This window comes from Delphinapterus leucas, chromosome 1, assembly GCF_059928025.1.
Source record: "Delphinapterus leucas isolate spDelLeu-1000000601 "Yukka" chromosome 1, BTC_Dleu_Yukka2, whole genome shotgun sequence".
Lineage (NCBI taxonomy): Eukaryota > Metazoa > Chordata > Mammalia > Artiodactyla > Monodontidae > Delphinapterus > Delphinapterus leucas.
Window position 1 is genome coordinate 142,571,258 of NC_143129.1, and position 21,001 is coordinate 142,592,258.

The 21,001-nt window shown below is 46.7% G+C and overlaps 2 protein-coding genes across 2 annotated transcripts in view; one reads left to right on the forward strand and one right to left on the reverse strand.

Annotated features, from left to right (window-relative positions):
* The window catches only part of C8B (complement C8 beta chain), a 40,648-nt gene extending 31,014 nt beyond the window's left edge, over nt 1–9,634 (forward strand). Inside the window, exons 10-12 of the mRNA XM_022575786.3 lie at nt 4,756–4,909; nt 7,114–7,182; nt 9,328–9,634. Of these exons, the coding sequence (XP_022431494.1) occupies nt 4,756–4,909; nt 7,114–7,182; nt 9,328–9,479 (375 nt within the window). The 3' untranslated portion in view covers nt 9,480–9,634. The remainder of the gene's footprint in view (nt 1–4,755; nt 4,910–7,113; nt 7,183–9,327) is intronic.
* Nucleotides 9,635–18,220: 8,586 nt separating this feature from the next.
* The window catches only part of C8A (complement C8 alpha chain), a 90,499-nt gene continuing 87,718 nt past the window's right edge, over nt 18,221–21,001 (reverse strand). Inside the window, 3 exon segments of the mRNA XM_089911256.1 lie at nt 18,221–18,421; nt 19,612–19,647; nt 20,742–20,849. Of these exon segments, the coding sequence (XP_089767382.1) occupies nt 18,221–18,421; nt 19,612–19,647; nt 20,742–20,849 (345 nt within the window).

The following is a 21,001-nucleotide window of genomic DNA, read 5'->3' on the forward strand; positions in this document are numbered from 1 at the left end:
TTTGTGTTTTTCTTTAACTTTTTATTTTATATTGGAGTATAGTGGATTAACACTGTTGTATTAGTTTCAGGTGTACAGCAGAGTGATTCAGTTATAATGCTTTGGTAGCATGACCTGGTAAGATAATGTCAGACTTAGACTGCCAGATCTCACTGGAAAAAATAAATTCTGAATTCGAAATAAGGAAACCCATAAGTGTAATTAAATGGAAATAACACAACAACAAAATAATTTTGCCACACATGAAATCTTTCATGTGTAAGGAATGATACAATTTATAAGAAACATATCTTAAAGGAAATAGACAACTCTCAGAAGAGCTCAGATGATAAATATGCAAAATTTTAACTTCTCTAGGAAAAGGAAAATTAAAGTAAAAATACAGTATTCTTTTTTTAAATTTTTTAAAAATTTATTTATCTATTTGGCTGGGTTTGGGTCTTCGTTGCTGCACGCGGGCTTTCTCTAGTTGTGGCGAGCAGGGGCTACTCTTGGTTGCAGTGCGTGGGCTTCTCATTGTGGTGGCTTCTCTTGTTGTGGAGCACGGGCTCTAGGCACACGGGCTTCAGTAATTATGGTACACGGGCTCAGTACTTGTGGCTCGTGGGCTCTAGAGCACAGGCTCAATAGTTGTGGTGCACAGGCTTAGCTGCTCTGCAGCACATGGGATCTTCCTGGACCAGGGCTCAAACCCGTGTCCCCTGCATTGGCAGGCGGATTCTTTTTTTTTTTTTTAACATCTTTATTGGGGTATAATTGCTTTACAATGGTGTGTTAGTTTCTGCTTTATAATAAAGTGAATCAGCTATACATATACATATATCCCCATATCCCCTCCCTCTTGCGTCTCCCTCCCACCCTCCCTATTCCACCCCTCTAGGTGGTCACAAAGCACCAAGCTGATCTCCCTGTGCTATACAGCTGCTTCCCACTAGCTATCTATTTTACATTTGGTAGTGTATATATGTCCATGCCACTCTCCACTCTTGGCAGGCGGATTCTTAACCACTGTGCCACCAGGGAAGTCCCCAGTATTCTTTTTTAGCTGTCAAATTAATGATGATTAAAATCTGTAATACTCAGTGTCCTTGGGAGCGATAAGATGGGAACTTTTATATGGTGAAACGGGAATATAAGTCGGTACGACCCTTTAGGAAAAGCATTTAACTGTATATATCCAACACATTAAAAATGTTTATAGCTTTTGATCCAATATCCCTAAGTGGAAGAATCGACTCAAGAAATCATTTAAAAAGTTGGTAAAGATGTATCTATAAAGAAATGCCTCATTTTATGTTACTGTAATCCTTATCCGAAGTTTCAGTTACTCATGGTCAACTGCGGTCTGAAAATATTAAATGGAAACCACCAGAAAGAAACAACTTACGTTTTTAATTGCATGCTATTCTGAGTGGCGTGATGAAATCTCACACTGTCCTGCCCCATCCCCACCTGGGGTCCCCAGCCGTCAACGTCATCTGCTCCTGACATCCAACCATTGCCATGGCCGCGGCTCAGCGATCTAGCACCACCCAAAGCAGGTGATCCTTTTGGTGACACATCGACAGTAGCCTAACACTATGTCACAAATCCTGCGTCATTCAGCTCACTTCATCTCATCACCTAAGCACTTTATGCTCGCACGTCATCACAAGTAGAAGGGTAAGTATAGTACAGTCAGATATTTGAGAGAAACAGAGAGACAGAGACAGAGAGGGAGCACATTCACATAACTTTTATTACAGTGTATTGTTATAATTGTTCTATTTTATTTTTAGTTATCGTTGTTAATCTCTTACTATGCCTAATTTATAAATTAAACTTTTATCATAGTATATGTGTATGGGGAAAAAACATAGTATATGTTGAGTTTGGTGCTGTTCATGGTTTTGGGCATTCACTGGGGGTTTTGGAAAGTATCCCAGCCGATAAAGGAGGACAACCATATTTGTCGTAGCAAAAGGAAAAAGGAAAATGGAAACAACCTAAAGATTCAATAACAGGGGTAGAGTTGAATACCCTGTAGTTCACCAATACAACAGGATATACTCAGTAGCCATACAAAATCATTTTATGAAGGATTATTGAATGGCATGGGAAAATGCCATTCAATAATATATGATGTTAAGTGGAAAAAGTGGAATGTAAAACTTCACTTTTCTTATGCCACCAATTTGGTGTAAATATCTATCCCTCTACCTATCCAAAAATATATACTGAAAGGATACAAACCACGACGGTAACAAGTCAGATCTTCCGCCTCCGCTTACTCACTGTGACTCTGGCCAATCTCATTAACTTTTCTGTGCCTCAGCTTCGCCATCTGTAAAGTGGGGATACAGAAGTCTACCTGACTCATAAGATTGTTGTGAAGATTAAGTGAGATAACATACGTATTCGGTTCAGCACCTAATAAATGGTAGCTATGGCAATAATTATTTGCTATTGTTAAGAACAGCAGTCACCAGGGTCCACTATAGAGAACTGCATGGAGTTTCATAGACAGCACCCACCATCTCTGTGCAGCAATATGATCAATAAAATTTCCACAAGGTCAGGTGTGCTAAGGACCCAATGATCAATGTGAGTAGTTGGGATTTTGTGTTTTGGGGAAAGATGGGGAAGGAAGGAGGAGGAAGGAAAGGAGGGGGAGAGGGAGGGAAGAAGAAGAGGACAAAGGAGAGAAAAACAGGAAAAAAAGAACCAGCAAACCAAAAAAAGGACAAATGAGCCATATTAAGTTAAAAATGGAGCTGTGGAGGGAACCCTGCGGAATTGCTGCCAAGTTCCAAGGCAAGCCATCGTAGAGAACCCTGGGAGAGAGGTTGGAAATGGGAATAATCGCCATTTCTATCACCAGTCATCATGTGATGAAAAAAACACAGATTTGGGTTAGTTAGTAGGAAAAAATCTACAGATTTGGGGTTAGAATCCTGGCAATGCGCTTTTTTGAGTTCCTTGACTTTGTTCCAGTTACTTAACGCTCACCTGAGATGGGGCTAGTAATTGCTCCTGTGTGAGGATGAAGTGGGATCATATCTGTAAGTCACCAGCACAGCTCCCGGCACACAGTATATGTGGACGGTTTATTCCGGTTCTGCCACTGACCTACTCTGTTTCCTGGAGCAGATCTCGGTACTGGTAGAAAAATGCTTGGGGGGTTAAAGGCAGGTTAAAGGCAGACTTTCAAGGTGCTCTGGCAGGGAGAGCAGGCTGTTGGAAGGAGCTCATCGTGGGTGTACAACAATCCCCCATGTAGCCCCGCCCTCCCATGTGTGGCCGGCAGGCTGGGCCATTCTGCAGACAGCCTCTGGATCAATTCAGTGACCACAAGACGGTCAGACAGTGGGGCCACCAAGGGGCCTTTCTTTGCCCTCTGGAGTGAAGGTCAGCATCGGATGCATTAAGAAATGCAAGCATTTTTCTTCCCACTGGAGGCTTCTATTAGGCATGATTGCTTGCATTTAGACAGACCCTAAACGCTCCAGGGCCAGATTAGGGCAGGATCACAAACAAAATCTGGAGAGGAACATGGCCCTGGAGCTGAAACTCGAGCCAAGAGGCTCTGAACATGTTTAACTACCTCTTTGGACTTTGCCTCTGTTTTTCCAAGGCCACGAACACTACCGCATCTCTCTGTGGCTTCCAGCTCTCAAACACTGCTGTGCTCGCTGAGAGCATCACTCACCCTGCTCGCCACACCCTCGCCTCCATGCCAGCTGCTATTGCCCTAATGAGGGCTCCCATCCCCGTTTCATTCTTCCACCCACCTCTTTTTTTTTTTTTTTTTTTCTCCGGTACGCTAGGCCTCTCACTGCTGTGGCCTCTCCCGTGGCGGAGCACAGGTTCCGGACACGCAGGCTCAGCGGCCATGGCTCACGGGCCCAGCCGCTCCGCGGCATAGTGGGATCTTCCCGGACCGGGGCACGAACCCATGTCCCCTGCATCAGCAGGCGGACTCTCAACCACTGCGCCACCAGGGAAGCCCCTTACACCCACTTCTATTAGCGGCTCTCACTAAGCTTTGGGCGGGACCCCGGAGACACAGCTGAGCAGTATACAGGTCTGATCTCCAGGAGCTTACAATCTAATTAGAGAAGAAGGAAAAAGGACTTCAACCCGAGACGCTGACCACAAAGGAGCGAAGAGGTAGAATTTGCATCAGATGAGGTAGTATAGACAGTATTCTGAGCGTTTTGTGGTGGGAAGGTGTTCTTTGGAGCTCGGGAATGGCTCCCTAATGGTGGCTCTTGCATGCCACGAAGGATTTTCACAGGTTTGGTTGGGGGTGGGGTTGGAGAGTGACGTTGGAACAATGCTCCCATGATACTTTCAAAGAGTAGCTTGCAAACCACCACCCCTCCCCAACCAAAAACAGGTTAACTAGCCGCTCCTGTCTACCCCGTTACAAGTTACCACTGTTACCTGTAACCACTGTGTATCTGCTAGTACTTTTGTCTCTGTCTCTAGATTCTGAGTTTCTTGGGAGTGGGGATTTTATCTTACTCATTACTTATGCTTCATGCCTGACACTTAGAAGGTATTCAGCCAGTGTTTGTTGACCTGAACTCAAATGAGCTTATTTGTGGATATTGGGTGGGGTGGGAATGAGAAAGGGAAGGGCCTCCATCCAGTTGCCTGTGAATCCACTGTGGTCTGCATGCAGCAAACCTGCGCATTCCCGTAGAGCCTTGCTTCATGTTTCTATGTGATGAATGTTTTCTGTTGAAATAAGCGCCTTTGCTCCCTTCCCAGGCAGAGCCTCTGTACGAACTGGTGACAGCCACGGACTTCTCCTATTCCAGCACAGTGAGGCAGAACATGAAGCGGGCCCTGGAGGAGTTTCAGAAGGAAGTCAGCTCCTGCCAGTGTGCTCCCTGCCAGGGGAACGGGGTCCCTGTCCTGAAAGGTACCATTTCCAGTGTCGCTCGTGGCAGACGTCATCTGGAGGGGCTGGCTCTGGGGCCGGAACACGTGCTCAAAGCCACACACCCTCCAGAGGCGTGTTTCTAGGTCGGGGTTTCATGTGTATATCCAGGGGAATTCCAGGTCATTCCCCAGTCCTCCGCCTCAGGCCCCAGGGAATGTCATAAAGCTCCCTTCTTTTTCTCAGAGGAAAAAATGTGAGCGCCCCCCCCCCCCGCCCCGGCCATTTGGAGCCTCTTAAAGATGAGCTTCTCCACCTTGACTGGGCATTAGAACCGCTGGAGATCTTTAGGACTACTGATGCTTAGCCCCCAGATGTAATCATTACGTGAGACTCTCTAGAGAAGAGACCTTCATCAGGATGGCTAAACCCTCTTCTGTCCGGGTAGTTCTAATCTGTGGCTGGGCTGTGACTCACCATGGAGCACCACCTCCCTGGAGCACAATGAAGTAGGGTTGGACCAGGGAGATGGCTGCACTCAGGTACCACCTATGGCAAGGCGCCTGATGTCCTCTCAGGCTGCACCTGAGAATCACCCAGGGAGCTTTGCACAAACACGAAGCCCTGGGCCTCAAGATAGTTAAAGCGAATCACTGGGATTGGCCTCTGAAAAAAAAAAAAGCCTAGCAGATAATTCGTTGTCGAGTGAGGGCTGGGAAGCTGTTCTACAGCTGAATTCACTGACAGACAGGATCCATGATTTTGCCCAGCTTTTAGACTAGCAGGAGAGCTAGCCTTGACCCGAGGGTTGCACTGAGATGCACCAGTGTTAGAACCAGTGTTAGTCTGACTGTCTTCCAGGAAGTCAGAACGTAGGCATCTAGAACAGGCTGCTCTGGCTGTCGGGATACCTAGGTTCTAGCCACAAGGGACCCATGGGTGACAGCAGCATTAAACTGAAGGTAGGAGCAGGCTGAGACTGTGTGGTCTGTAACAAGGAGTGGGGATGGACTCTGGGACTCTGTCCTGGTCAAAGAAGAGGCCCTCCCTGGGCTGAGCAGGGGAGACACCTTGTGCATATCCTGACCAATACATGGTGAGACGATTGGGGGATGGGGGGTGGTGGCATGGATGGCCCACTGGAACTTGACTGCTAACTTGAGGGTCACATCCGGGGTCACTGCATGGGGCAGGGCAAACGTGAGAGAGGCTGGGGCCTGGGATCTTCTATCCCTGTTGTGATGGGCTAAGAAAGAGTCCGGTCCAGCATGATGCCAAAACAGGGCATCAAGAGCAGCTGGGTAGCGTAGATCCCAGCCCAGGGAGCCAGCAGGACTCGAGGCAGAACTCACATGGTTGGAGCAAACTCAACAGAGGGGACACGACAGAAGATCTGTTCTCAGGGAGAAAGATTCCACCTGCCCAGCTGAGATGGAGGGATGTGTGTCTAGCTTCTCAGTTGGGATGGAAATGAGCAAAGCAGATGTAAGTGACAGCCTAAGAATGGGAAATTCTGCCTGAGGACCAGGACCTGTAAGTGAGGGTCAGTTCAGCAAGAAGTGGATCCATTCACCGACACCAGGTTTTGATCTAGGGGTGCTGAAATCCCCCTTGCCTTGTGTGTAACTTGGACCTAGAGACTGGGACCCACTGGAGGCTTTACTTTGGAGGTGATGGAGAAAAGGAAGCCAGAGGCTGGAATGCCGACAGGGCCCAGGCTATAAAGGACAGTCCTGTAAAGAGAGTTTGTGTGATTCAGGTGAGAGAAGCTCCAGGGTGACATGTGACAGATTAACATAAGGAGTAACCTCCAAAATTTCAGAACTGGCCTAAGGTAGCATGAGACATCTAAGGGTAGTGAGTTTCCCATCACTAGAGATGTTCAATCAGAGACTAGACAATTACTTGTGGTGAAATTGAGCATCAATGACCACTGGCCCCAGGGACTTCAATAATGTAGCTTCTGACCCCCAAAACCGATGTCTAGGTCAAAGGTCAGCTAATGGGTAATTTTCCTCAACAACTCGACATCATTCCTTGTGGTGGAATAAACACCCTTTCATGAGCGAAGGACCCTCAAGAAAGGAGTGGGTATTCTTGGCACTGAGCCTTCTTATTTCAAACCATTCAATTAAACATTTGCCCTGTTTTAACCTAATGGAAAAGCCGTGATGTGGAGGGAGGGGTGAAGTCTAGGAGCTCTTACTTCATGTGGTATGATTCATACTGTCTCTGCATCTTCTCAGGAACACGCTGTGACTGCATCTGTCCTGCTGGATTCCAAGGCCCTGCCTGTGAGATCACCAATCGGAAAAGTAAGGAGTCTGTGGGAGTTGGTTGGGAAAGGGAAGTCTAGGGAAGTCCAGAGAATAATTCAAAAGAGCAAGAGCGAAGTCGGGGAGTGGGCTAGGGAGCTGGACACTATGACACTTGAGATCCATCTTGACTCCTGATTTTATATTTTATTATTTTCACAACTGAGTGTGCTCCATGTTACAAGACTGCTAATGCATGGCCTCTTCGAGTCATCTCTTTGAATCATTCTGGAATGTTTATCTTTTTGTTTATTTAGTGAACTCCTATTCAGCCCTCAAAATCCAACACAGATGCCCCTTCTTCTGTAAAAATTATTCTCATCCAAGAAGAATTAATTTCTCCTGTGGGATCCCATAGGACTTCGAATATGTATCTATTACAGCTCTTAGCACATTCTGTTTTGGGTTGTGTGTGTCTACCTCCCCTGTGTCTGTGAGTAGGGATCATGTCCCATTTACCTATGGATCCTCAGGTTCCCACACAGTTGCTGCATTTGAATTAATAACTGAACGACTGGACTACGATGAAGATCTCTTCCAGTTCTCAGATTCTTTAGCCGGTTTATTTTCTAAGAATTCTTAGCACTGCCTCCCCCCACCCCCGGCTCCTCCCCTTTCTTTTCCTTTCTGTGACTTTTTTTGGTGATACTGTTAAAGGAAATGGCACATCCAATAAAAACACCAAACATATATTAAGCGGTCCACTATGTACCAGGCACCTTGCTGAGGGCTTGGACTCAGTGTGGGTTCAAATTCCATCTCCATCATTTAATAGCAAATTACTTGACCTCTTCGTGCCTCAATTTCCTCATCTGTAAAATGGAGATGATGATATTAACTACCTCATAGAGTTGTCTTAAGTCTCTCATAAGGCATATAAAGCACTTGGAAGGATGCCTAACGCATCGTGAGACCAAAATAAATATTGGTTAGTTGGTTTTAGAGCAAAATAAATAGTGTTACTTTATATTTCACATATATTAAATCCTTTCATCCTCACAACAACCTCATGTCAATACCCCCATTTTATAGAGGAAACTGAGGTTCAGCGGCTGGCTAGCTAACTTGCCCAATGGTCACACAGTTAGTAGGTGTAGGGACCCAGGTTCAGGTCCAGTGAGTCTGACTCTGTAGCCTTTGCTTTTGGTGCCTGCTCTGCTCCCCTCCTCAGTAAAGTGCTCAAGGGTGTCTCCACTCCCTCTCCTACTACATCTAAACCAGGCCCCCCACAGTGACCTGCCCAGTAAGAGTGTAATGGCACAGCCACAGGATTTCCACTGGTTGGAGGAGACCTTGGAAACCTCCCACTCCAGCTATCTCATGTTATCAATGGGGAGGCCCAGAGATATTAAGTAATGTACCCAGAGCTACACTGCAAGTTAGAGGCTCAGCCAGCCGCGTGATCTATCATGGTGGATGTAATTGATTATTTGCCAGTCTCATCAACAACCAGAAATCCTCAAGGGAAAGGCAGATGTCAGGGAGGGTAGAGCACAGTGTTATTACTTCATTTAAAACACACAACGGTCACATAGATAACAGAGCTCCCGCTTGATACACTGAGAAGAAGTAAACTATCCAGCGTCCTATAGCTGGGAAGTGTCTAAGCTGGAAACTATTCATTTATTCCACTAATATGGACTCAGGGACTCCTATGTGCCAGTTTAGGTGCTGGGGTTCAGTGGTGAGCAGATCAGATTATAGTTCCTGTCATCATGGAGATTGCTCTTTAGAAAGACAGACCAACATCATTTGACTTATCCCAGAAATACATTTAAAGTTTCAGCTGTAACTGCTACAAAATGCTCTGAGAGCTTAAAATATGAAGTAGTGATGGGGAGTTAGGGATCAGGGAAGGTTTCCTCGCAGAAATAACACTTAAGCTGAGATCTGAAGGGTGAATAGGATTGACCAGATGAATAGAGGAGGGAAGAGTATTTGGGGCAAGGAGAACAGTGTGTGCAAAGGCCCTGTGGTAGAAGGGAGCATGGTGAGCCAATGGCCTGAAGGAAGGACAGTGGACTGGAGTTGGGAAATCAGAGATACAGACTCTCAGAACCCTAGGGTTTATACACCTTACCCCTCCTATAGGGCACCAGAGTGTCATAAGGGCTAATTAATGTTCATTGACCTTCTTTCTTATAGATGTCCCCATTGATGGGAAGTGGAATTGCTGGTCAAACTGGTCTCCGTGTTCTGGAGGACACAAAACAAGACAAAGGCAGTGCAACAATCCACCGCCTCAAAATAGGGGCAGCCCCTGCTTGGGCCCTGCTTCCGAAACACTTAACTGTTAAGGATTCCTTGCTGCACGTAGCAAGGAATCAGGCCAGCTCACCCCCCATGCCTGCTCCCATCTGGAGCTGGCCCAAGGTGGAGGGCTGTGCCATTCAGAATGTTTAAAATAAAGATATTATTTGTAAAATGCACACTGATTTGAACAAATAGTAAGTTAAACAATAATCATAGTCTCCTGAAGGGCTTAGGCATCCTGGTAATCTTCACTTTGCTCATCTCTACAATTTTATTTCACTCACATTTACTACCAGCCAGGAACTGTGTTGGGAGCTGTCCGTGTGAAAGTCCCACAATCCACCACTGGCCTGCGCATAGTAGGTGCCCAATAATGAATCCATGAATAGATATTAAACTGTTGCTGTCTTGAGGAGCACACTGTCTCATTCAATGTCAATTGGCAGTTCATATTTATTGAATGATTAGTGTGCCAGCCACAGTGATCTCAGTGCATTCATTCATTCATTCCATCCTCATGACAACCTTATAAGGTGGATGCTTCATTAGCCTATTAAACAGCAGGAGAATCGGCTTAGAAGCGTTAAGTGACTTGTCCAAAGTTCTGCAGCTAAGGAGTGGGGGGGCTGGGCTGCAAATTTGGGCACTCAAGCACTAGGGTTTTAAACCCTTTTCTTTTAAATTTTTATTTATTTATTTGTTTGTTTATTTTTGGCTGTGTTGGGTCTTCATTGCTATGCATGGGCTTTCTCTAGTTGCCGCAAACGGGGGCTACTCTGTTGCGGTGCGCGGACTTCTCATTGTGGTGGCTTCTCTTGTTGCAGAGCACGGGCTCTAGGCATGCGGTATCAGTAGTTGTGGCTTGCGGGCTCTAGAGCGCAGGCTCAGTAGTTGTGGCACATTGGGCTAGTTGCTCCGCGGCATGTGGGATCTTCCCGGACCAGGGATCAAACCCTGTGTCCCCTGCATTGACAGGCGGATTCTTAACCACTGCGCCACCAGGGAAGCCCCCAGGGTTTTAAACTCTTAACTGTGATGCTCCCTTCCTCTCAAAATTGGACCTTGGATCAACAAAGAACTTTTTATGACATAAAATGTAGAAGGTGGTGTGTGTGTATATGTGTGTGTGAGACTGACAAATCCCCACCCACTGCATCACAAAGGGAGTGGATCTGGGTTCCTCAGCTTCTTTCGATGCTGAGCACAGGAAGCAAGTGGTTGTTCTGGTGCAGAGCTGAATTGTTGTGACATGAGTGGGTGCCCAGAGGAGATGCTGAGCTGGAGACTAGAGCCACGGAAATTGATCACTGAATGAGAGACAGTTTAAGAAGAAAGAAAGAAAAAGAGGAGGGGTTGTGGTGGCTGGAAGAGGAAACATATCAGGAGATGATCAAGCTGATGGCTGTGGGTCAGTGGGCAATGTAAACCCTCCCTACCTCTGTACGTTGTGCTCCACTCACTCATGCTTTTGTGCAAATCCCATTTGAGGAGGGAGGTACTGAAAGATGAGAACAAGAGGGCAGTTGATCTTTACGTTACTAAAGTCCAAAATATTTTTATTTTTTAGATTGAGTCGAGTGATCATTTAAGCCTTGTTGCTCTCATTCATTCCTTCTCATTAAAACATCCCTGAATATTTTCTTTGCTCTCGGGCACTTCCTGTCGGATTGCATAACTTCATGTGAATTTGTTGAAATCAGACTGGTGGGGAAAAACACCAGCTGGTTGAAGGTGAATTGATTCATCCTATGCATTTTCAACCGATTTGTTTTCGGCCACATCATCTGCTGTAAGTTTGCCGCTGGGCTGGGTGCTGAGACCCAAGACCATAACACATCCATGACGCCAAAGCACGGGTCACCAACACCCACCAGTCTGGCCGCCCAGCTCTCTGGAATTGAGTCAATAGAACAACCATGGAAGGAGCTGATTCTTTACTGCTTAGGGGTTGCTGCAGCCAGCGTGGCGATTCTGTCTGCCTTCCTGCATCCCCTTGTCCCCTGCAATTGAGCAGACGGGTCCGGGCCCTTGTTTGGATTAATATTATTGCTTTGCCATCGCTGTTATTTCAGTAGGCTAATCCAATAATGTTTTATCTCTTTCATTATACCGAGGCCATATAATTTTCTTACGTTATAATCTGTCTTCTTTTAAGATTCCCCAGAGATGGGGAAGAGAGGTTCTGTCTTGGGTTGATGGGAGGCTCCCGTGAAGCTGACACGAGCACGTCGAAGCCAGCGCCGCCAAATTAAATTCTGAATCTCAATCACGGCCGCCGCTTCTAATGGGAACTTTGAGTTGATTATGGAGATGACAATGCAGGTTCACGTTTATTGCATTTAGCAGAAATTGTTTATCCTATTAAGTATGGTCTTGAAGGAGAGACAATTGAATTGCCGAGCACCGGTGAATACCAGGGTGACGTCCAGACGTGGCTAAACTGTGTAATAATTATATTCTTATTTGTGGGCTGAACTTCCCCTCGTGGCTCTTTTTGAAAACAAATGCATTTAGGAGGAGGCTGAAACACAATGAAAGAATTAAACAAAATAAATGCAAACTGTGCTTTTGGAAAACCTTGGCAACTATAGCTTGCACCCGTGTCCCCGTGAAGGAGCTGCGACATCCGCGGGGCGCGGGCCAGGCAGTGTCGTTTGGCAGTGGTCCTGGAAGCTTGAACACAGCGCAGGATACCTGGGTGTGGGAGGGTTTTGTGTCTGAGAGCATGAATCTCTGAAATGCTGGGAGCTCTGCCGTTTGCTTGATGTCTGGCCCGGGAGTTCTGTGTCTACCACTCCCTTCCTGTGTGACCTTGGGATAATAATATAACTTCTAATAAGTATTATAATTATTTTCACAATAGCAATAGTCATAGCTGCCAATTACAGAGTGCTTCTCAGTTTATGAAGTCTTTTAACCTGCGTTATCTCATTTAATCTTTATTTGAATTTGATGGGGTAGATATTAATACAGTCAGCAGGTGACACGTAGGGAAAGCTTCCAAGGGAAACTTCGTCCTTGCCACGCATGGGCTGACTCTGGAAATCAAGGTGGGACGCTGAGGCTGGGAGAAGAGCATCTGCTGGCAGAGAATCCAGAGGAAAATGCCATCTTTGTTTTAAGGGAGAGAACTCTGGCCTGCTCCCAGGCACTCATATAAAAAGCCCTCTGGAGAGAGTGGGGCTGGAGCAGAAAGCCCTCAGGACTCTGGCCAGGCCTCCCTGGGGACCTTCGTGATTAGCATCTTGATGGACATATTTTTGTTTTACAGATTGAAGATGTCCTTAATGACAGTATGACTGTTTGCCAATGTTTCCAGGCTCTGTGGACACTGTATTATAATCTATTTGTTTACTGTCTCCTATTCCTTCTCAAATATTGCGTTTCTGAAGACAGAGATAGTGTCTGTCTACTGCCCTCATGTATCCCAAGGGCCCAATACAGGGCCTGGCACGAGCAGGCAACAATAAATCATTGTTGCATGAATTAATGAACTAATGAAAAGGGAGGTGAGTGCAGCCGAGGGCAGAGCCATCCCGGGCCAGGGAGAAACTTGAGTGAATCGGTGGTGCATGATGGTGGCATCATGAAATTTGGGATACAGCGACCTTGAGATAAGGGCAGCCACACAGCACTGGCTGGGGGAGGCATGTTCAGCCTGCTTGGTGGGCAGCAGTGCAAAAAAAAGAGTAAAACAAAAGAGGCAGAAAAATAGCTGATGTCAGGTAGGGACTGAAAGTACAGTACTTGTTAGGGGACTTGGTGACACCCACTGGGGACCACCAGAAATCTCCAGGGAAACTTTACAGAGGAAGGGAGCAGAAAACTCTGTCATCTTTGGTGGGGTAAACCTGAGAAGCATATTTATAGGTTGAGGAAGAAATCAAGTCTCAAGAGGGTTAAAAAGCCTGCCCAGGGCTTCCCTGGTGGCACAGTGGTTGAGAATCTGCCTGCTAATGCAGGGGACACGGGTTCGAGCCCTGCTCTGGGAGGATCCCACATGCCGCGGAGCAACTAGGCTCGTGAGCCACAACTACTGAGCCTGCGCGTCTGGAGCCTGTGCTCCGCAACAGGAGGGGCCGCGATAGTGAGAGGCCCGCGCACCGCGATGAACAGTGGCCCCCGCTTGCCACAACTAGAGAAAGCCCTCACACAGAAACGAAGACCCAACACAGCAAAAATAAATAAATTAATTAATAAACTCCTACCCCCAACATCTTCAAAAAAAAAGAAAACCACAACTTTAAAAAAAAAAAAAAAAAGCCTGCCCAGTGTGCAGTAGAGGTAGGCTATGAATAAAGAAGAACTTAGGGGAAAAAACGCCTTCCAACATTCCACCTTCACCTCATTTGCTCATTTGTGGATTCATTTTAAACCTACTACGACCACCTAAACCCTAACGGTAGCACACTGGAATAGTACACTTTACATCTTTGAGAATCCCTTCTTATTGAGTGCCTGTCATGAAATCAGATTTTTCTGTATGGTGTCTTCCTCTTTGAGTCGTCTTTCTGGAATGTTAATTCCAATATTGAGGGATGAGGGATTCAGAACCTCAGGGGTGGGGGAAGCATCACGACCTCTCAGGTAGAACTGGAAACAGATGAAGAGAGGCTGAGTGGTACTGTGCTTAGAAGTGTGTGCCCTGGTGCCATGCTTCCGCCTTTGTGGGTTCGCCTGACTCTGTGACTTACTAGCTTTGTGACCTTAACACAAGTTCCGTACCCCTGTGTGCCTCATTTTCTCATCTGTAAGATGGGGATGGTGACAGCGGCGTCCTCCTGGGGTTCGGGAGGATGTGAATTAACCACGCCCAGGAGAGTACCTGGGACAGTCAGCACCCCATAGTATTGCTGACATCACTGCTCCTGGGGATTCCTCAAAACATCGACGAGAGCTATGGTTTGCGTGTTTGGTTTTCTAAAGTCGTTTAAGACCGCTTTAAACTGGTTTAGTACATTTTGGTACTAAACCCACTATAACACATGAGAACAAGAAAGACATAAGATAGCTTAGCCCCTAGGATGTGTCTTAATAAAGGACATGGAAGGCTTTTATAGCCCAAGCTCTGGGTTATTAAGGGAAAATGTAACAGCATAATAACTAATATTTGCAGAGGGCATTACCAGTTATAAAGAACTTTCACATACCTAATCCAGCTTAATCCTCTCAATGCCTGAAAGAGGAAGGATTTATTATCTGCCTTTGACAGGTGATGAGACAGAGCCTCGGAGAGACTGAGCAATTTGCCCAAGACCACCCAGCTCGAAAGTGGCAGAACTGCCTCAGTCCGAGGGTGGCTGCCACGGGGCTCCCCAACGTCCTGCTGCCACAGGAGCGGGTCCAGTTTCATTGTAGGGTGGGTGCATGCCCACCTGCCCGCTTGCACAGAAGAGAGAGAAAGGGCTCTAGTCTGGCACGTCCCTGCAGCGGAGAAGCAGAGCCGTTTAGAAGGCTTTGCGGCAGAGGAACAGAGGGATCAGACCCCACACCACGACTTCCTAGCTGAGAAGCCTTGATGATGTCCCTTATCCTCTCCATGCCTCAGTGTCCTCATTAGAATATAGGGCCAATAATCGATGGCCCAAGCATGAGGCTTGAATGACACGGCATACGCAGAGGGACTGCTCTCACCCCAGAGTGCCTGGCACATGGCGATGCTCAACTGCCTTCCCATGCGTGGATGCTGAACCAGCCCTGCCTGACATCTGGCCCTTGGTACCCTGCCTAGCAGCTCTCCCTTGTTGAGCGTGGAGATTGTATTTTACGGAAAGGAAGACGAGAGGGAATGGGACTTGCCTTTGCAGCAGTGAATCTTGGAGGATTGTCAAAGGAAGTCAAGAGGCTGGTCTGACATTCACCTCTGTGCAGGAGGCTGCTCCGGAGCCCAGGCACTCCCATTATCGGAGGCTGCGGCCACCAGTTACCTCGCGTCTACACCTTGCAACCCCAGGCGCTCCTTCATCCGTCACTGAACATTGTCTGGTATCCAGCCCTCCTTCCCCCACCACCTCCCGCCGAAGGGGCCTCCTTGTTAATAAGCCAGTTTGTTCAGATCCTGAAAACTATCTGATTCTGGCCCCTTTTATCCCAAACACCATCCGTCCGTCAGCTGCCTGCTATACATGCTTGGTTAGGAAAATGGGACTGGGAGAGAGAGACAAATAATAGATGAAACTTCTTAGCTGCTACCTCTAAAGAAATAGAACGGATAACTAGATCCGTCAGACATGTATCATGCCACTGGACAGCCAAGTCCGTGCGTGAAAAAGAGGTTAGGGTGGGAGGATTTATCTCACATTTTAAGCTGTTAATATAGAAGGGAAACATATTTTCCTTTCTCTCTCCCAGAGGAGCGCGGAAAACCCCTGGGCTACGAATGCAGAATTTTTAACTCAATTTGCTGGGCTTTCCTTCACTAAGGTGGAAACAGTGGGCTCTCTCTTAAATGTATACAGTCTCGAAGAGTAGCATGGGCTGCCCTCTGATGTACCGGGAAGGTTATAGGACCTGGGAGTCCTGTAAAAACGTCTTCCATGGGGTTGTCTCTCATGAGTTCCTATGTACTCTGTGCAAAGACTGTTTCAGAGCCTTTGCCTCTAGCACGGAGGGGCCAGAGAGAGAACAGCATCCTTTTACTGGGACACTCCTAGGTATTTAAAGTGCTATGCTAGGTACTGAGGCTCCGAAAGTAAATCTGAGTCCCCATGTGCCCTGCAAGGTGTCACTGGGTGGGGGAGACTATAGTGACAGAATAGGTTGCCTACAGTGATAGGGTATGGAAAATGCTCCGTATCAGAGACTAGCACCTGATGAAGTATGGGGGAGCGGAAGGGGTCAGGGTTGGCTTTCTGGGTGAATGGATACCTAATCCATACCCTGCAGAGTGCTGGTGAAGAGCTGGGAGAAGATAGGGGCTGGCAGGTGCGGGTGCTTCTAAGGTAGTGTGTACAAAGGCCTGGAGGGGACAAAAGACCTATTTGAGGGATTGAATTAGAAGTAGTTCATTCATACAACAAATATTTATTGAACCCCCTCCTAAGGCCAAATACTGTTCTAGATACTGGGGATCAAGCCATGAAAAAGCTTGCATATTAATGGGGGGGAGGCATACCAAGAAAAAAAAATCTATAATCTCAGGTAGTGATAAGTGCCATACTAGAAAAAATAAATGAGGGTAAGGTCTTCGGAGGGATATTATTTGAGCAGAGATGTGAATGAAACTAGGGAGTGATTCTTGGATGAACTCCTTTAGAGGATGAACATTTCAGGTGGACGAGAAAGCAGGTGCAAAGGTCCTGAGGCATGAGAGTTTGGCATGTGTGAGGAATAGCAAAAAGGCTTCCATGGCTGGAGCAGCATGACAGTAGGAAGAGTAAATGGAAGGAAATGACATCAGAGAGAGGTGAGAGCTAGGCATTCAGGGCTTTGTTGTCCTGTTAGGGAGGACAGGTTTTTAGTATATTGGCTCATAAAGTCTGCAGAGGGAAATAAAGATGGAGTGGTACACTGACATCAGACCAGAGCAAATCTTGTGAATCCAGGTTAAGATTCTTGTGCTTTAAAATAATGGCTGTGGAGTGTTGAAGCACCAGGAGCTCCCAAGGGGAGCAGGGACGTGGGTGGAAAGTGACCATCTGTGGAAATCTCCCCAGGACCACATACTGCTGCCCTCAGGGAAGGCCCAGTGACCAAACCAATGCTCCAAACCCAGCTCTCCCCAGCCTGAGGGGCACCAGCGACCACCCCCAGGAGCCGAGCAGTAATTATTTTCCACCCGCCTCGTGGTTTCCCACCTCTCGACTCTGCACATACTATTTCCTCTGCGATGTCCAGGCCCTTCTTCACCTTTGTCTGCTTTTTAAACTCCCACTCATTTCCTAGACTCTGCTGGCCTCGTCTCCTCTCCTATCCAGGCTGTCTTCCTTCTCCCCAGATTGGCTTCCTGCTGGTATGGGACCTGGGGCATGGTTCACAGGCCTCCTCCATCAGGCCAGGCAATCTTCCAGTGCTGGGACTGTGTCTGATTCATTCCCGGCCCCCCAGCACCCAGCCCGGGGCCCAGCACAGGGCTCCCCAGAGTGCTCACCCATTTCCCAAGCCAGGGGATAGAAGCCCCAGTTTTCTTCACGGAGAAGCATGCTTCTGCTAACCTATGTCACATACCTTTCCTCAAACAGTACCCGGTGGCTTCCCTCTGCCGTCTCTCATTTCTGCACTGTGGTTTTGAAGGCTACCCTTTCTCTCTGTCCATTTTCTTCACCCTAAAGCCATCCAGTTCAGAAGAGATTCATTGAGTGCTGAACTCTTTAGATCTTCCTCTATCTCAAAGCAGAAAAAAAGAAAAAAGCCTCTTCTTACTGCTTTTCATTCTGTCATTAATTTACTTTTCAAAAGACACCTTGTCAAGCTGAAGATTATATCTTTAAACCGTGTTTTTACATCCACTACCTATAAAACCGTAGATTCTAGATCTCCTGAAAAGTCCTGAGGGAGAATACATTTGATGGGTTTTATGCCTTTTGCGGGGTGAGAGCCAGGCATCCTTGAAGAGGGAGAGGCGCTGATCCGGTGAAGGGTGGCTGCTGCGGAAACTGCTACTGCCGCTGTATTGTCATTTCTAAAGCTGCTGGGGATGCAGCATCCTCAGAGGAGCGGGGCAGACACTGGCCTTGGTTCTGTGGCTCAGCCGATGGGAAGATGGCATTGCTTTGCTGGTTGTTTTGGCTCACAGGTGATCCAGGCCATTGTTTAATCCCAGCGTTCTCATCTCGCATCTAAAGGACTACACGTACTTCCTGATGAGCTTCCTGGCCTCTGGTTTCTTCCCTCTCCTCTGCGCCCCACACACAAAATCCCTCCACTGGCTGACAGCCCAGAGCAGAGGTGGGGGTGCACGTGCTTGATGGACTGCATTCACACCCTGGCCAGGCTGCCAGCTCTGTGACCCATCAGGCTCAGCCTCGCAGAGACTCTGTTTCCTCATCTGTAAAATGGGACTCAGAAAACAAATCTTAGCGGTCCTTGTTAAGATTAGATAAGGTACGCAGATAAACCTTACTGTGGTGCCCTTTTGTTACACACCCGTGAACGTGTAGCTCTCAGGAATTCTCAGCCTTGGCTGCATTGGAATTGCCTGGGAAGCTTTTGTTTATTTATTGAAGTATAGTTGATTTACAATGTTGTGTTAGTTTCAAGTATGCAGCGAAGTGATTCAGTTTTATATACGTACACACGCACATACACATATATTCTTTTTCAGATTCTTTTCCATTACAGGTTACTACAAGGTACTGAAGATAGTAAACTACTGATCTCTGGCTCTCATCTCCAGAAATTTGGATTGAATTGGTATGGGGTTCAGCCTCTGGACATCAGGGTTTTTAAAACTGCCCACGTGATTCTCATGCTCAACCTAGGCTGAGAACTACCGCTTTTAGATCAAGCTTGAATGTCCTCTGTAAACTGTCCACTTGGCCTGGCCAATCCGCCTCTCATCACTTCCTAGGATGTAACTACTGCTCCACAGTAAATAACGAATGGAAATTAATTATTCATGGACATTAAAAAGTAAATTAATGACAGGATGAGAAGGTATATGGGAGTCTTTTTTCCTTCTTTCAGATAGATCTAAAGAGTTCAGAAACAAACTTCTAAACTATAAGCTTTAATTAATAATAGTAACGATAAGAGTGATGCTAATAATTTTGCACGTGACAGGTATTGTGCTAAGTATTTTATATAACTTATTTTATTCCCACTCCCTCTTCCAACACATATACACCTACATACACCCCTAATATTCTTTCTGAGGTTCAAACTTTGTGACATGCTGTTTTCCTATCTAAAGTTCTCTTCCCTCTCTGCCTAGTTCAAAAATCCCTCAAGGTCTAGGTCAACCCCCATTCTGTATATTTAATACAGACAAAGAAAGGTAAATCTCTCTTCCACCTGGCCTCCTTTGGCACTTACTTTGTGTGCCACGTATTTTGGCATTAACTCAGCAATTCACGTCCTGTGTTCCTAAAACTGCTTCTAATTGTTTCATGTGTGCGTGTGTGCGTGCGTGTGTGTGTTTATGTCTCATTATCACCCAAAGAAGATTGAGGATTCTGGAAGGATAGGGAGTGTTGACTGATACACACATATCAGTCAACATATGTTTCTTATACCAACTGGGACGGCAGATTCCACCTTCAAGGAGCTCACAATCTATAGGGGAAACGTGTGGGTCAACAGAAAAGTCAGTGCAACACACACATTCTCTCTTTGAGGCCTGGTTGGAGTGCTGTGGGGACACTGAGTCAGGCGGATGTGACTAGCTCTCCCACAGGTGGGCCCGGGCACATGAACTGGTCGGCCCCCCAGATCCACATTCTACTCTGGGAGGCTGACTAAGAAGGACCACATTTTTGAACTGACTCTTGAGTTCATTCCCTCACTTCTCGCACAGATGCTTGTTAATTCCCTCCAATTCAAGGCACAGCCCTCACCTCTGGGGATGCAGTGCTGAACCAGACGAAGCTGATCCCTGCCCTCAAGATTGCCGTCCATGGGGGGACAAGTCATAAATAGTCACAGGAGGTGTGGGACCCAATATGTAATTGCCAATTATGAAGAAGGCGATGAAGGAAAACAATAGTGTGCTGTGAGCCAATTATTAGTGTGCCAGTTATTTAATTGGGAGAACGGTGATATTTGTGATAAGAACTCAAGCAAACAAGAGAGATTAATTGAAGGAATACGAGAATATGTTGAGTCCCAGTGAAGCAAAAGTGAAGGAACTCAAGGCAATCTTTAATTTTTCTCCTTGTTTCAGTATGTCTGCTTATCTTACAAACTGATAATCGTTTTCTACAAATGAGCAAATATTGTTATCAAATAACTGAGATCGTTCTCACGGTACTTTGTTTTGTTGGCTACAGGTAGTTTCAAGAGCGCCTGCCTGCCTTACGCCTCTGCCATCCTGTAAGTTCCTCTAAGACATGAATCGAGATTTCTTCTTTTCTTTCTTTCTTTCTTTTATTTATTTATTTTTTAGATGATCCAAAGCGCTATGAGCCATTAACACTCAACACCCAATTGTGACTGAGTTTTGTGGGTAATAGAACAGTTGGTTGTTGATGGCACGGCCTGGTCCAGGACAAAGAAAAAGTCCATGTTGATTGGCATCTTCTGTCAGCTGGGTGAAGTCGGTCGGTATCCAGTGGTCAGCTCAGGCAGTGACGCCGCTGCCTCAGCTGCAGCCTGTGCCCAGAGCCCTCAGCATGCCTGGGTTTGCACTCTGTGGCCCGGACATGCGGTACCTCCGTTCTGGGGTGCAGGATTGTTACACTCTCTCCTCCTTTCCCGGCTGCCCGATTTGCAAGCAGACCATGAGCTCCAGCAGCCCCAGTGACCATCCGCCTTTTCTCCTGCATGGATAATTTCCCAGAGCACAAGGAGGTTAGCATACAAGCGGCAGCTTGGATGGTTGAGTGAGGCCCATCCCGCTGCCCTAGAGTGGTCTGCAATCTCTCCTTGGGGAAATGCCTCCGTGTAGCCAAACCAGACCTCTATGCTCACT